This window comes from Solea solea, chromosome 10 (genome assembly GCF_958295425.1).
Source record: "Solea solea chromosome 10, fSolSol10.1, whole genome shotgun sequence".
Classification (NCBI taxonomy): Eukaryota; Metazoa; Chordata; class Actinopteri; order Pleuronectiformes; family Soleidae; genus Solea; species Solea solea.
This window is the reverse complement of record NC_081143.1, coordinates 14087957-14103783: the sequence shown is the minus strand read 5'-3', so window position 1 is coordinate 14103783 and position 15827 is coordinate 14087957. Positions and strand designations below refer to the sequence as shown.

At 39.3% G+C, this 15827-nt stretch overlaps 1 protein-coding gene across 1 annotated transcript; it reads left to right on the top strand.

Annotated features, from left to right (window-relative positions):
* The first annotated feature begins 5761 nt into the window (after positions 1-5761).
* gpr83 (G protein-coupled receptor 83) lies at positions 5762-14805 on the top strand. The gene is made up of 4 exons (XM_058641185.1): positions 5762-6292; positions 7914-8039; positions 12275-12408; positions 13326-14805. Exons 1-4 carry the CDS (start codon positions 5828-5830, stop codon positions 14032-14034), a joined length of 1434 nt encoding a protein of 477 aa, XP_058497168.1. The 5' UTR covers positions 5762-5827; the 3' UTR covers positions 14035-14805.
* Positions 14806-15827: the final 1022 nt, after the last annotated feature.

Genomic DNA, 15827 nt, shown 5'->3' with positions numbered 1-15827 from the left:
ACTCACCCACGACGACGATTTCAAAACACACTAGTGACTGTAGCAAAGACATGTGGACTGTGTAGTTGCTTTGCTACTAGCATTCAGCGAAATCGACGATTAAAAGACGACATTACCCACAATGCCTGGTAGCTTCCTCTCTCTTCCTTTTCTTCGTTAACACAATGTGTAGTAGTCCAGTCGTATGTCAACACAATTCTGCCATCTACCGGTCAACGCTTGTCTGGAATCTCAAACCTTGCCTGACTACAAAAAAAAAAATCACCTAATAGAGTAAGCTGTGGCGTAAAGTTGGAGACTAAATCCAGTCTGATGGTTTTACAGGAATATAAACAAACAAACAAACAAACAAACAAACAAACAAACAAACAGACAGATTAAAACTCAAAGGACCAGGATGATATTTCTCAGAATTTCAAAGTAAAGGTGTTTGTTTTGTCATGGAATGATGTATGTGTCACAATAAAAACATATATAATTGATGCAGTCTATTAAAATCAAAAACATAAATGTGAAATAAATGTAAAATAAAATAAATACTAACATGGACCACTGTAATTTAAACACCAAACAAGCTTATACATCATTTAATGTTGAATGTAATACATTTAAAAATGTGATGTGTTATTATTACTATATATATATATATACATATACATACACATATATATATATATATATGTATATTTATGGCTATTATCATATTCTGTCAGTATTCTGGCAGCTGTGCCTCAGCCACACGTGCTGTGTTTAAAGAAGTATGAAGCACTCCTGCAGTTGCCTTTGATGTAGGCATGATCTACCTTACATGACTTTAAAAATATACACAAAAGCACAGTGGAAATATTGTGAGTGATAGTTTCAGGAGGCGGACACTCTCTCTGTATTTAGTTAGACTTAAAACATTTTGTTGTCTTTCTCTGCCTTTTATTCATCTGACTTGATCTTTGATTCTCCATTCATTAACACCCAGACAAATACATCTGCTGTGATACATAATGTGGAGCATCATGTGCAGGTACCCTTTTCCTAATAACACCTTTTTCTGAGCTCATTTTACACCCATACAAATAAAACACTGCCTGCTGTGAGAGCCATGATTGATTTCCATCCCACTGAGTGTGTTGTCGTTAGAGTTTATGTAAGATATTAGCGTCAGGGTATCAGACAGACGGCAACATATTTAAATAAACAGAGCAACCATGAATCTTTGTTAACTCTGGCATAGAGATAATGTTTTATTCGTCGTTTGTGTGTCTCCTGAACCAAATTCCATTCAATTTTATGTAGGAGTGAGGCATGACCCATTCAGTTCCAATTAATGGAATCGTCACAGGATTATTCAACCCCCCCCCCGCTTTCTTTAGCATTGTAAGAAATGGCATTTTAAGTGTTGGCAGAGATACTGTATGTACTCTCAGCATGTTACAATAATTCATCGTATATTCTGTTGTATTTGTGTGTTCACAGATACATGTACTAATATAATCACTTGACAGTCATGCAAGAAACAAATATACTCTTAAAGGTGTAGTGCGTAGCTTTATAAACAAATGCCAGTTACATTCAAACCAAAATGAGTTTCTCTGTGTTTCTCAGCATGGGGGTTAGATCTCATGTAGTTCAGACATAGTCCTGCCATGCACACAGGAATTGATTTGATTCATGTTAAGACAGACGGAGGGAACGGCAACTAACCCTCGACTCTGCTCTACTCGGTTTGGCCGTGACTTGTTTTACAACAAGTGACTAGTGACATTTAAGCAATTGTTTTCGATGTACTGAATCATTAGACTCAGTTAATTAAAAAGAGTTGTTCACAGAATCGTTCAGTACTTCCTGCATGACCGGAGCACAGACTCCGTCTGACACAGTCACTAAACTGCGGCTGTTGCTAAATACCCTGGACTCTTCTGTCAAATATTGACATTTTAGACATTCATCCATCATCTACCGCTTTATCCTCCACCAGAGGGTCATGGGGGGTGCTGTGCCAATCTCAGCTGACATAGGGCAATAGGCGGGGTACACCCTGGACAGTTCGCCAGTCCATCGCAGGGCCACACACACATAGAGACAAACAACCATTCACTCTCACACTCACGGTCAATTAAGGGTGTCCAATTTACCTAATCCCCATATTGCATGTTTTTGGACTGTTGGAGGAAGCCGGAGAACCCAGAGAAAACTCACGCACACATGGGGAGAACATGCAAACTCCATGCAGAAAGGCCCTCGTTCCAACCGGGACTCGAACCTGGGCCTTCTTGCTGCAAAGGCAAGAGCGCTCACTACTACACCAACGGTGCAGCCCCATTTCAGACATTGCCTTGCTTAATGTTGGAGACTCCCATGGTGTAATGAGCCCTCTCTCTTTTTACTCTCTTTGTATGCACAATACACTATGTCAACTGAATCAGCTTCCTGTTGACCTTTACGTCACAGAAAAACAAACAGCAATATGGCCGGTGAGATGGATCGTGCTGTGGTTCCATAAGTTTCGTACCTCCTGTCCATGTTAATGTGGTACACATTAGATGGAATATGGCTCTTGTGGCTGTCATTGTTTCTGTTTGTGAAGACCATAATAACACAATAAACAACTAAAATCACCAAAGGTTACACACAGCAGCTTTTAAATATGTCGCTTTATTGAAACAGCAGCAGCAGCCTTGATAATTATTAGTTCCACCACTCATGCCAGCTTGGTTAGTGGTGCTGCAGGTGGTGTGTAGCTGCAGAGCACCCTTATCACAAGATTCAATTCAGTGATTTAACAGAAACTCATGACAACCACTGACGGAAAACTATTAAACGATCTTTTTGGACAAAGGATGTTTTGAAAACATGGCTTGGCTTAAAAAAACAAACTGATGCACAATTTTAGTCCTCACAAACTAACAACTGCACCAAGCCACATGTCCTGCCTCTGTTTGAAAGGAACATTGGAATAAAGGGAGCACACCATCTCACATTGTACTTTTTATTGTGACTTATGGTTCTTGTGCTGTTTGGTAAATAATAATTTTGTAGTGGACATAACCTGCTGTGAAGTTAACAGCGCAGGTTATGCTTATTGTTTGTGTTTCTGTATAAATATCGTATGTATGATGATTTTCACTCACATTGTTCTTCTTCACCTATGACCACAAAGATAAAACCATATCACAACACAGAGCCTCCACAACAAATCAATATTTGTCACAGAGAAAGAGGGGAGACTTTTTCCTCCCCTTGTTTTGTAAATAAATGCAGCTGATTATTGTGGGATGGAGCAACATCTCACTTTAAAAACAACTTCTCCCTGCAGGAGACGGTTAAAGTGACTGACATATAGCTGCAAAGCAAAGAGAATATGGATCAACAGTACACTGGGGCATCATAAGGTCAACTAATTATGTTTCATCAATGGTAGTGTCCGTTGTACCCAGCACTCCTTTACAATACTTTCTGACCTCCATGCTGGAGAATCTGTGGAGAATCTCACTTTATTAACCAGAAAACCTTCTGTAACAGCTCATCGCTGGGCACCTCAAAAACAAACACCATGAAACTGCATTGCACGGGTAACAGTACACTACAAATCTATTTATTATACTACTACTAATAATAGTAATAACAATAATAATAATAATACAAAATCATCATAATAATAACCTCACTAAAGATGTAAGTGAAAATTAAGTGTGTGGATGGATGCACATCTGTCAGAATTTTAATTTTTTAAAAACCTACTGAATTTCTAGCTCTAATATACAAATCATTTATATTCAACATGCTCAAATTTGAAAGGCCAAATTAACATCCCCAAATCCCAAAAGATGAAAAATTAATATTAAACATCAAGGACACTTGACAAGATAAATGCTTCATGTCCCCGCTCATGCCTGGGGCCCTGCTGCACCAATGCCGGGATATGTTCGTTAACCTGGCTGAATTAAGTCAGGAGAGGGTGTTACCATGGTGATTTATTCTGTGTAGTCAGCCTAAACAACAAGGATTTGTAAATCCTGCTGCTCGATCTGTTCAGTCAGCTGTTATTCTGATCAGAAATAAACAGTTCTCTTGATGTAGTGCATGTGTTTCAATGTAATTTTAATTCTGATGGTCATTTTTACTCTTGGTCTTTCATGAAGACTGATGTCCGTGTTGTTGTTAATATAAATGCAGTTGTTGAGATGATGAGAAGCGGGACAGAGTTGTTTCAGGACATGTAGCTGCATGAGACGTATTAATGGTTTTCCAACATTCTGCATCACACAGCACGGAGTCGTGAAGTCACCACAGATGATCTCCATCCATTCATCTTCTACTGCTTTATCCTCCACATGAGGGTCGCGGGGGCTCACTGTGCCAAGGCAACAACTCTTCAGTAACTAGAACACCTGGGCATAAAGTGAGATTTTCCACCTTTTTTTTTTTTTTTTATCAAACCGAGAGGTAACTCTTTAAACTGCAAATATGATAATTTTAGTGAAGCAGTGCTAAGTGAGGAGTTCATTTGCAATATAAGAACAACTAAAATGTTTTTATTAGGATACCTCTTGTTTTGTAACACAAAATGCTGAGTCAAAGGCACCAACCTCAGTTTATAGTATAAAACCGTAAAGGACAGTATAAAAACGGTTATTTTGCTCAAATGAGTATTTATATTGGGCTACATATACATTCATTTTGTCCCCAGTTCAGCCAGGCTTTTCCTCTGATCTTATTAAAAGCGACTGCATTACCTTTTGTTCATCTCTTAATAATTATCCATTATAAGGTGCTGCTCTCGTCTCCATTACTTCAGTAAATCTGTGATCGACCCTAATGTCTATTCCAAAGAGCATCCTGGTTTGACATTTGTGCAATGGATTAAGCCAGGAGGAATTTAGTAGCATAGGATAAAGCCCGTTTTCACAGATATCCTGGATTTCTTAAATCCACTTCTGTGCAACAGGCCCCAGGTTTGATATATATTTATCCGACACAGAAGAGAAAAAATTTTGTTTTTTCTGTTCATAAAAACAGGCACAGAATGTCATGTACACTATGTCAACTATGTTTTATTCATTTCTCATAACCAAACAAAACAAATAAAAGCACGGATATTGCCCATGTGTAAGACAGAAACAGATCAACATACTAACATAAATTGCAAATACCTCTAAATCACATAGCCTACAAACTTAATTACAATAGTACTATGCCCCAAAAAATAAGGAAATAAATAAATAAACCAGATAAATAAAATCAAAAATGTTTATGGCCTATTATGAAAGCCAAAGTATGGTTGCCCTTTCTGTAGCAAGACAACAAGATCATCAGGAAGGTGGTCAAGTAAAGGTTGCCAGCTAACAATTTTTGGTTTGGGAAACGTTACCTTTTGGTTCCCTGAAGGTTCCCCCCTAGTTTCTCCTTTGGCTGCCAGGGAAAGTTCTCTAAAGAACGATTTGACCACTTGATTTGGAAGAAAATTTGTTTTTTTTTAACATGAATTTCAGGATGTGAGTCTGAATTACATGTATATTTTTTAATATTCAGTGTATTTTTTATATATATTGTATATAATTTCAAAGCAAAAATAAAATAAAATAGTGATGTTTGAATAAAAAAATGCCATTAAAACTCTGAATATGTAGAGACAGACCGTTGTAAGCCGAGTCGCGCGCTCACACGCACGCGTGCGCGCATGGTTTAAAAGGCTGCTGCTGCTGCAGAAGCGCACCACGACTTGTTGCTTCAGCATCTCTGTTCTCTTCAGTGACACAGACACGAGAGCAGCTGAGAAGGCAGGAGAAAGATCAAGAGAGGAGAAAGGAGAGAAAAAAGAGAGAGGAAAGAAATGGAAAACAGTGAGAAAACAATGAAACCTTTGTGTGTTTGCTTGTCTTTGCTCCTGTGCGTCGGAAGCTCGGACAGAGCAGCAGCTGCAGGCGCGGGACAGGCACTCAACGACTCCTCACTCGTGGGAGAGCGGGTGCTGTCTCCTAGGGGGAATTTCTCCAGTGGACAATCGGACAACCGGACCTCGGGTTTATTCCTCCTGGACTTTGATGAGGGGCTCCTGGAGGACTGGCGCTTTCTGGCCAGTAAGAAGAGCCGCGGGGGAGAGTCGCAGGAAAGCAGCGTGAAGGTGCTGCTGGTGGCCGCATACTCTCTCATCATCGTGGTGTCTCTGTTTGGGAACACGTTGGTGTGCCATGTGCTGGTGAAGAACAAGCGCAGCCAGTCCGCCACCAGTCTGTTCATCATGAACCTGGCAGTGGCTGACATCTTCATCACTGTGCTCAATACACCCTTCACCCTGGTAAGACCCGCTCTCACCCTGGGTGATACACTGCAATCCACTACAGAATATTCATGTAGATAAAAAAAAACATCCGTTTCCAAGAGACGACAGATAATGACTCCCAACTTCATGTGATGCATGTATTATTTTTAATAGAGCTGAATGGAAAAAAAAACATATTGAGTCTATTAGAATGACTGATTTTTGTTGTCTGATTTGTGAGTGATTGTGTTGTTTTAAAACGGTGGAGATAAAGAAAATGTGTTGCACCAAATATCTCAGGGACCCCCACATGTATTTGTGTTGGAATAATTGGATTAGACTGGAAACTATTCAGAATTAAAGACCTTAATTGACGCCAATGGTGGACATTTTGGTTAGCAGGAACAATAGGGCAATTGAATGAGTAGGCATTTTATCATTTTTATTTTTATTTTTTAGATGTTTTGAACATGTTGAAGTGAAAACAAAATTATTAGGGAGAGCTGAGTGCTTTTATCGCACATCTGAGTACTCGGCCCTTAACTCTGGGGTTACTGCAATTATGAAGTATTTCAGATTATGAAAATTAAAACAATTTTCTATTTTATTTTTTGTGGCAAAAAAAAGGCCCTTGTGTATCAAGACAGCTAAATGTTTTTGCATTGCACTCCCAAATAAAAAGGTATGCCAGAACCATTTAGGTCCCACCCATCTGTGGACACATTTGGACATTATTGTGTATGAGTGTAATAACTGTTTCTAACACATTTCTAATCATAAAATAATAAGAATAGGGCATTAGGTGGACAGATTATCTCATCTTTGACCCCCTTTTTGATTTTAACACATGCAATAGAGATGTCAATACATGTATGTACTAAGATGTTTGCCACCAAAAGATGGCGCCATTTGTGTCAATACAAGGAGAGGGTCTCTCTCTCTCATCTTTCCATGGGCGTGGGACTTAATTGAAAAAATAAAACTCAGAAAGCACATTACCATTTTTATTAAAAATTAATACATATACTGTTCAATGAATTGTCAGTCATCTCATGCCCTGAGTCTGAACATTTAACCCTTAGAACACAGAGCATTTTAGCTGCTTTTTTTCCCCATTACTATGTTTAAACGTACAGTATATACAGAGACTATAAGAATGTGCAATATAGAGTGTCTTATATCCTTTATTTCAGAAAAAAAAAAAAATTCCACCAACTATATAAACACATAAGACTACAAAAAGTACTAAAAATGTTTAAAATTTGGTTTGAATTTGTGATATTTGGAAATAAGTCACTTGGCTTGTTTTTAAGAACAAAAAGAAAAGAAAAGAAAAGTTTATTTTGTGACTTCTGCACAATTATTGCTACTTTATATCACTACTAAAAATGCAATATAAAATAAATCATAACTTTGATTCAACAACACATAAGAAGACGAAAAAACCCAGCTATTTTTAAAGCCTGAACATGTGACCTATATACACACACCCCCAGGATATCCATATAAGTATAATATATGTATTATTCCAACGGCAATTTACCATGGGTGCGCCTGTGGCATAGATATGAAGGGTTAAAAAGGTAATGGATTTGATGGAAGGATGGATCTGGAAATAGATTAACTTAACTGTGTGTGTGTGTGTGTGTGCCCTCAGGTCAGATTTGTGAACAGCACCTGGATTTTTGGGAGGACAATGTGTCATATCAGCCGCTTTGTGCAGTACTGCTCTCTGCACGTCTCCACGCTCACGCTGACTGCCATTGCACTGGACCGACGACAGGTTTGTAGACGTCTGGAGATGAAACACTGGTGCTCCTGTGTCACAAAGGACAGTGGCACATTTATGTATGCAGTGTGCATTAAGTTCTGACGTTAAAGCTCCTGTGCGGAGAAGTTCTATCGCTCCCCTTGAGTGAGAGAGAAAGCTCTTTGCTGTGCAAGACGTTAGATTTTTGTTGTATGTCTGTCTTTTGATGTCAAGTTACTCATCCAGTCAGTGTCCAGGAAACTTGGAGCTTCCTGGTCCAGGAACAGCAGCTGCTATGAGTGGCACATGCAGGCAGTTTTTTAGGAAGTGCTTGATATATCGGATACATCAATATATATATATATATATATTATACGTATATGTATATTGGACTTGTTGCTGTTATCCGACATGTCAATATATCGGGAGTGCATGGGCCAATAACTGACACGATACCGATATACACAGTATATGTTTTTGTAGTGATATCATATTTTTCATACTCATGTCACAACAGTACGTTTAAATGGACATAAGGGAGCCAATACCATCATTAAAGCCTATTTATGCTACTGTTGTAATCAATAATCATATGTCATAATGCATTTTAAATCCCATATCTGCCAGTAATATTATGTATCCCTAATCAATTTGCATGTTAAAAGATAGATTTTTAGCAGGAACTTCTACTTTCTTGTACGCTATGGGTGTATAATTGTGGTGGAATGCTGCACACTGCTGCACACACTCACTTACACATACTTAAATCTTAAATGCAGTTTACAATACTGGATGCATTTTATTCACACGACTTCTCTCCTTTCAATTCTGATAACAGCAACAACACAGTTGATGTCTGATGAAAGACTGTGGTGAACATGGCAACACCATGAACCATATCATCAAAGTGCAGAAAATGAGGAGATCATGCAGTGGCGCACAAAAGGTGTTGCAAGGGCGAGACAAAAATCCCTACTCAGTCCTTTGACACTGATAGGCAATATCCAGGTAAATAACCCCAGAGTGTGGGAAGGTGATTCATGTCTGCACAGGCTCTTGTCGTCATGTTGGAGCTTGTAGCTCGTATCAGTATTGCACATCACTAAATATCAATAATGGACAACCATGTCCATTTGATTATTAGAAATCAAGTTTATGTTATATATGTCTTGATTTACAAGTGCTACTGTATGTAGCTGTTGTGCTTCGCTTCTTGCCTCCATCATGCCTGATCAGTCGTAATGTAAAAGTGCATCACTCCCTTTGTGCAGCACAGGGATATCGGTGGCAACGCATGAACAAAACACTGCCATGCTGAGAAATACAGGCAGTTGTGTGGATCTGATAGGCTTAATCGGCCCCGTGTGAACTCATTTGACAGTGGTTTCAATGCAATCAACATTTGTTTGTATCCAAAATGTACGCACTGCAGCTGTAAAACCGCTCTCAGACATGCACTGAAATCTGAGAAGCCCATCAACTGCAAACTCTGCAGAACGTCTGCAGCCGATTCTCTGGAGTTCATGTTTGAAAACAAGACGGGGAGAGAAATCTCTGATCAGATAAGTCACCGTGATTCAGGTGCTGCACCTCTGATAATAGGTTTTTCTTTGCAATCACCAAAAGTCTGTAGAGAATCAAGACAAAAATGACATAGTGTGAACACAGAGATCATTTCCTGTCAGTTTTTTCCCCTTACGCTGGTCCTGAGTCCCCCAATCAGTTTCAGTTTATTTATATTTTTCCTGATTTTATAGCGTTTTATCCATTCCTCTTCATCTGCCTGGTTATTCAGCTTGTCAGCCTGCGTTTCTTTCTTAAAATACTTCATCAACTGCTCTTAGCTTTTTAAAATGTTAATGCAAAGAAGACAGAAGTGATGGTTTTTGGTGGTAACACTGGGACCCCCCTGTAGATCTGGGTCCCTTGGCCTAGTATATCAAGCCAACTATGAAGAAGGTAGGAGTTAAATGGACTCAAATCTCTCTTCCTCTTCATCAGCAGCACCTGCAGCTGCACATTCCTTCTGTTCTTCTTAACAGGGTGACAGTCAGTGGTAGAGCAAATCATTTGTGTGAATGGGTATGAAAGATGAGTGATAGAACATGCGCTGCACATGGATGCACTGTAAGTGAAGTGAAAGTGTGAGTGAATGGGGTGAATGACAAAACAGCGTGAAGCAGCCTTGAGTGTTCATCAGGACTAGAAAAGTGCTATACAGACCATTTATAATCTTCTCTACTTCATTTCCTCATCTTTAGAAATTTTAAATAACGAGATTCTATTTCGACACAATCTGCAGCAGGTGAGTTGGAGGGAAACCAGGTAAAGGGGTTTCTCCGGCCAACCTGCAGGGGAAAAGACAATCAGACACAAACACAAACACAGCCACTCATGCAGACAGGGGAAAACAGACAGACCATATAACTGGAGGGCAAATGGGAAGAGGAAACAGGAGGCGAGACGTTTTATGTAGTACAGTCCTAACAGTACTGAAGATTAAATGTCAATGTTTTTGGTTTGTGGACAAAGCAAGACATTTGGTCACATACTGGTCAACATTTGAACCCGTTTCTGTTTAAAGTAAAAACAAATTGATTATTTGAAAAGATAGATTTCTTTTTGAGCCATAGAAAGAATAGAATAGAAAGTTCTCCAAAAAAAAACAACCCATCATTATTTACATCAGATAAAAAGACAGCACTCATGATTGCACAAATGGGAGGAAGGTTTTATTTGAAAGAAGCAGCTGTAATTGCAGCTTGTCTTAATTTGGGCTGCTGATGTACCATATTCTATTATTAGAAGGTTTTTTGTGCTGGTTTCTGAAGGGAGATGCACTCTGCTGTATGCGTTTGTGAAGCAGAATGGACTCAAATCACTCACTGTCTCTCCGGCTTTTCATGAATCCCCCAAAACATCCTTTCTTTCATTCTCGAGCAGGAAGCAACGCAGCTCTCTAAATGTATCCTCCACAGCATAAACACAGAACACAAGCCTTTTTTGTTATATTGAATATGACAAAAGCTTTTTTGATGAAATTGTTTCATCACCAGTAAAACCTGTGAGAGTCCATATAGATATATATGGGAAAAAAATCCCTGAATCAACTGAAGGTTGTCGAGGGTTTTAAATGTATTTGTGTTGATGCCTCAGTGTTCAACTTTCTTTTGTTCTTTTTTTCCCTAGTTTTTATTCCATAAGTAATCAGATTGCAGTTTGTAATTTAGTGGTAAATGTGTATCCATCCATCCATCCATCTTCTATCACTTTATCCTCCAGAGGAGGGTCGCGGGGGGACCTGTGCCAGTCTCAGCTGACATACGGTGAAAGGTGGGGTACACAGATCGCCAGTCGCAGGGCCACATAGAGACAAACAACTAATCAATCTCCCATTCACACCGGTTAATTTAGAGTGTCCAATTTACCTAATCCCCATATTGCATGTTTTGGCCCTTGTTCCGACCAGGTACTTAAATGCAAAGAAAGAGTGTGATGCCACAGTACTTTAATTTACAGTACAGTTTGTTTTCTAAAATCCTGATGTTCCATATTGGACAAATAAAAATGTTTTCTCTGTTGTATACACTCCTCCATGTCCATACAGGTCATTAAAGAACCTTCCTAATGCACCTTTAAAGCAGCTTAAATGGAAAGTACTGTCTATACATACGTCCATAGTTCCTCGATGGCACAATTTTCATTTCAACTTGAGAGGTGTCTGACGCACCATGTACTTGTACGTGTCAGTGCATTCAAAAGCACAACACTGTAGGGAGACCTTTCTTCACAAATCTGTATAAATGTGGCACCGTTCCTTTTAACAACAAAAACCATATGCTTTGGTGCTTTTACTTTCAGAAGAATATTTGCAAAGCAACCAACCCAGTCTTACTTAGATAATGCCACACATTTCCATCAACACAGCTCCACATGACACACACGTTCATACAAATACCTTTTATTTGTGGATGAAAGAATTTCAGTACATATAACACCAAGGCTGGATTTTTGGGCTTTACAAACAAAATGAATGGACAAAAAAACTCTGAGTGAGGATGATTTTAACTTGCTAATAAAATTAAGTTAGGTAAAAATATTCATTGCCACCACTGCCAAAAATAAAGTAAAAGACAAAGCATCTTATGTTGTGAAGACGATAAACCATTTTTTTGTTTTTACCACTGGGAATAAGGGGAATAAGTGTTTGCTGATGAACAGGAAGTGGAACTGACAATAGTTAAAATTATTATTTTTTTGTCCCCCAGGTGATTTTACATCCTCTGAGACCTCGCATGTCTCCCGCTCAAGGTCGTGTTTGGGTTGTCATCATTTGGATTATGGCCACCTGCTTCTCCCTCCCACATGCGATCTACCAAAAACTCCTAACCTTTACGTACAGGTACTGTAAAATGTGACATTTGCAAGCGTCTAATATCTAATACCCAGAGAAATTCACACAGGAAATACATATCACTTTGAACATCCTGAACATGTAACGAGTTACTCTCGGCAAATGACATCTGCTTTTGTACATTTGAAGCTCAGTATTATTTAGTCACTTGCATTTTGGTACCTTAATGCAAATGATCATGTACAAAGGTCTGCTGTTGCCCACAATATCCTCCTGGTTTTCTGTGGAAGTGTAACTAAAGAGTACTATATTATTATTAATTCAAGGTCCCTTGAAACAAAAACAACAAAAGCTCTTTTATCTGAATCCACAGCAACAATTTGTCCTCCTGCATGTTTCAGTTTTTTTTATTGGAAACGTAACTTCTTTGGTGAAAGGATGAAAGATGACACAGTATTCATCAATCTAGATAACATGTTTTTTGACAGAAAGAAAAAATAAATAAAACAGCATGAATTCTGACTTTAATCACAGAATTCACGCTGTTTCATTTTTTTTATTCTTTCAGTTTTTCATGTGGCCTAATACTCTTCCGCACATAACAGACCAAACCACAGTGTGTGACCCACAAATGGAAATGATTTTGGGAATATACTGGCTGCACCATTCTTATCAATGAAGCCAATTCAATTGAACATGTTTCCTCTTAAAATCTCTTAAAATTGCTTGTTCCACTTGACTTTAAACATATTTAAAGTCAAGTGGAAGAAGCAATTTTCCATTAATTTTCTGACGTATAGACAAATTACATTTTCACAAAAATAATAAATGATCAAAAATGATAGTAACAGGATACAAAAAAGTATTAGATGATTAACATTGTGTGACCTGCCTCTCACTTTCGTGACCTTTTCCTCCCACTCACCACCTTCTTGTGTTCTGTGTGTCATAATTGTTCTCATCAGTAAGGAGCTGGAGCGCAGCCTGTGTGTGCCAGACTTCCCAGAGCCATCAGATGTCTATTGGCAGTATATCGACCTCCTGACCTTCACATTACTGTACATGCTGCCACTCCTGATCATCACCGCTTCCTACACTACAGTGGCTTGTCGGCTTTGGCGCCACAACGCCATCGGTGACACGACCACCGCTCAGCACGCCACCCAGAGGAAAAAGCGCCGGCGGACGTTAGCGATGCTGCTTCTGGTGGTCGGGGTGTTTGCCGTCTGTTGGTTTCCCCTCAACTGCTACGTGGTGCTGCTGTCCAGCCAGGCCATTCACTCGTCCAACGCTCTGTACTTCTGCTTTCACTGGCTGGCCATGAGCTCCACCTGCTACAACCCTTTCATCTACTGCTGCCTGAATCCCACCTTTCGCCAGGAACTCCGGCTCCTCTTTGACATGTGCAGGAAGAGAAAGAGGACGGTGGAACCGGAGCTTCACCCAGCAGCCATCTGCACTCCCGGCCATCAAACCGCCTGGCCCGACAACAACGACTCCTCAAGACCAAGGCATGACTTGTCACTCCAGGGCCATGCCACTTCACAGCAGAGTCAGGCCAGTTCCAGTCAGACCCACAATCTTAAAGAGACACATGTGCTGTTCACGGCCAGGCAGGTTCTGACAGGGAGAACTGACATCCTTTCAGTGGAGCCCATCGTGGCAGTGAGCTGACTGGAAATACTTCATTTCTCACATTGTGGTGCAGCTGCCGTCAGTATTTCTTCATCTTCATCAAGAGGAAATGAAGTGAAAAAGGGGAGTAACAGTTGAATTAACCTGTAGGAATCTAACAGCGACGAGAGATTGGTTTTTGCGACTTTACATAAGACGAAACTGTCATAGTTTCACTTTGTTTGGCAACTTTGCGGTGGTTTTATTGAGACTTTGTCCACTCGATGGAACATTTAAACCTCCTTTGTCTTGTTTGGTATGTTTGTCACAAACTAGGCTCTTAGCTCTTGGAAAAAGAAAAAGGCATTTTATGGACTTCACTGCGCTGGCTCGTTTAAACAGCAGCTGACAAAATGGTCTCACCACGAAGTCCATTTCGTGATTATAAACCTGGAGCTTTGGATCAATTCTTGAAAACGCCTTTTGCAGTCTGTTGCAGCACAGTGAGACTTTCATGCATCCATTTTGTAAGATCTTTCATCTGTTCCATGGTCTGTTCATATAATGGTCTCACACTGCCCAACTCTGGTGGAAAGCTTTTCAATCTCTGCAGCTTTGACTTGCATTTCTTCAACACGTCACTGGGAGCCTGTAAATGTCTCATGTTGTTGCCATGGAGACCATATGTAAAATTGATGAACAATACAATGCTGTCATGCTCAACAGGTAATTGTTACAAGAGTACTCAGTACTTTATTTTTCAATGTATTACTCTGTCAGGTGTTTTCCAGAGCACCAGAATTTCACTGTACATTTTCCTCTCAGGAATGTGGCGGCCTCGCGTTCCACCAGAGCTCGGCCTTGGATTTTCTTTGTCAGTATCTTAAAAGCAAATAGGTTCTATTTTTTTTTTAATTCCTCTGAATATATATATATGTATATACACATATTTACATACATATATATATATATATATATATATATATAACAGGTATATATATATATATATATGTAGTAGGGCTGGGTAGTATCAAGTATTTAAAGCATATTGATATTATTTTCAAACACAGTATCTGATTACACAGTAACCTTGTTACTGTCGCTATGAAGCTGTGTATGCATCGTTTAAAAAAGGGGAGGAGAGCGGAGTCTCCTCTATCAGCACGTGAGGAGGAATGAGCGCTGAAGGAGTTCATGTTTAAACCGTGCGAGTTAAAGCTTTGAATCTCTCAGCTCCTCCTGACTCCTTTTTCTTCTCTCTCCCCCTCACTTGTACACACACAATGGTTTCGCATTCTTTGTGTGGACCCTCATTGACATAATGCATTCCCAAGCCCCTTACCATAACCCTAATCATCACAAATAAATGCCTTACCCAAACCCAATTCTAACCCTAACCCTAAAACGAGGTCTCAATCCTCAAAAAGTCAGTTAACCCTAAGAGTATATACAGAGGCTATAAGAATGTGCAATATAGAGTGTCTTATGTGCTTTTTTTCAGCATAACCTATAGGCAATCTGGAAAAAAAAGTACTCAAATTGTTTAAAATCGGACTGAATTTGTGAAATTTGGAAATCACAGTTCACTTGGCTTGTTTTATGAACAAAAATAAAAGAAAAACTGTTTATTTTTTGACTTCTGCTTAATTATTGCTACTTCATATCGCTACTAAAAATGCGATATAAAATTAATCATAACTTTGACTCAACAACACGTAAGAATATGTGACCTATAAACACCCCCCACCCCCCAGGATGTCCATATAAGGAGTTGTATATTAACTTTAATCCTTAACCCTTAGAGTTTGTGTACTCTAAGGGTTAAAATTGCGTGGACCAGCCAAAATGTCCTC

Bases quoted from the DNA above. Each gene is read 5' to 3' on its own strand.
- gpr83 (XM_058641185.1), top strand. From the start codon at position 5,828: ATGGAAAACAGTGAGAAAACAATGAAACCTTTGTGTGTTTGCTTGTCT. The intron at 6,293-7,913 runs GTAAGACCCGCT...GTGTGCCCTCAG, and splicing joins TCAATACACCCTTCACCCTG to GTCAGATTTGTGAACAGCAC. The intron at 12,409-13,325 runs GTACTGTAAAAT...TGTTCTCATCAG, and splicing joins CTCCTAACCTTTACGTACAG to TAAGGAGCTGGAGCGCAGCC.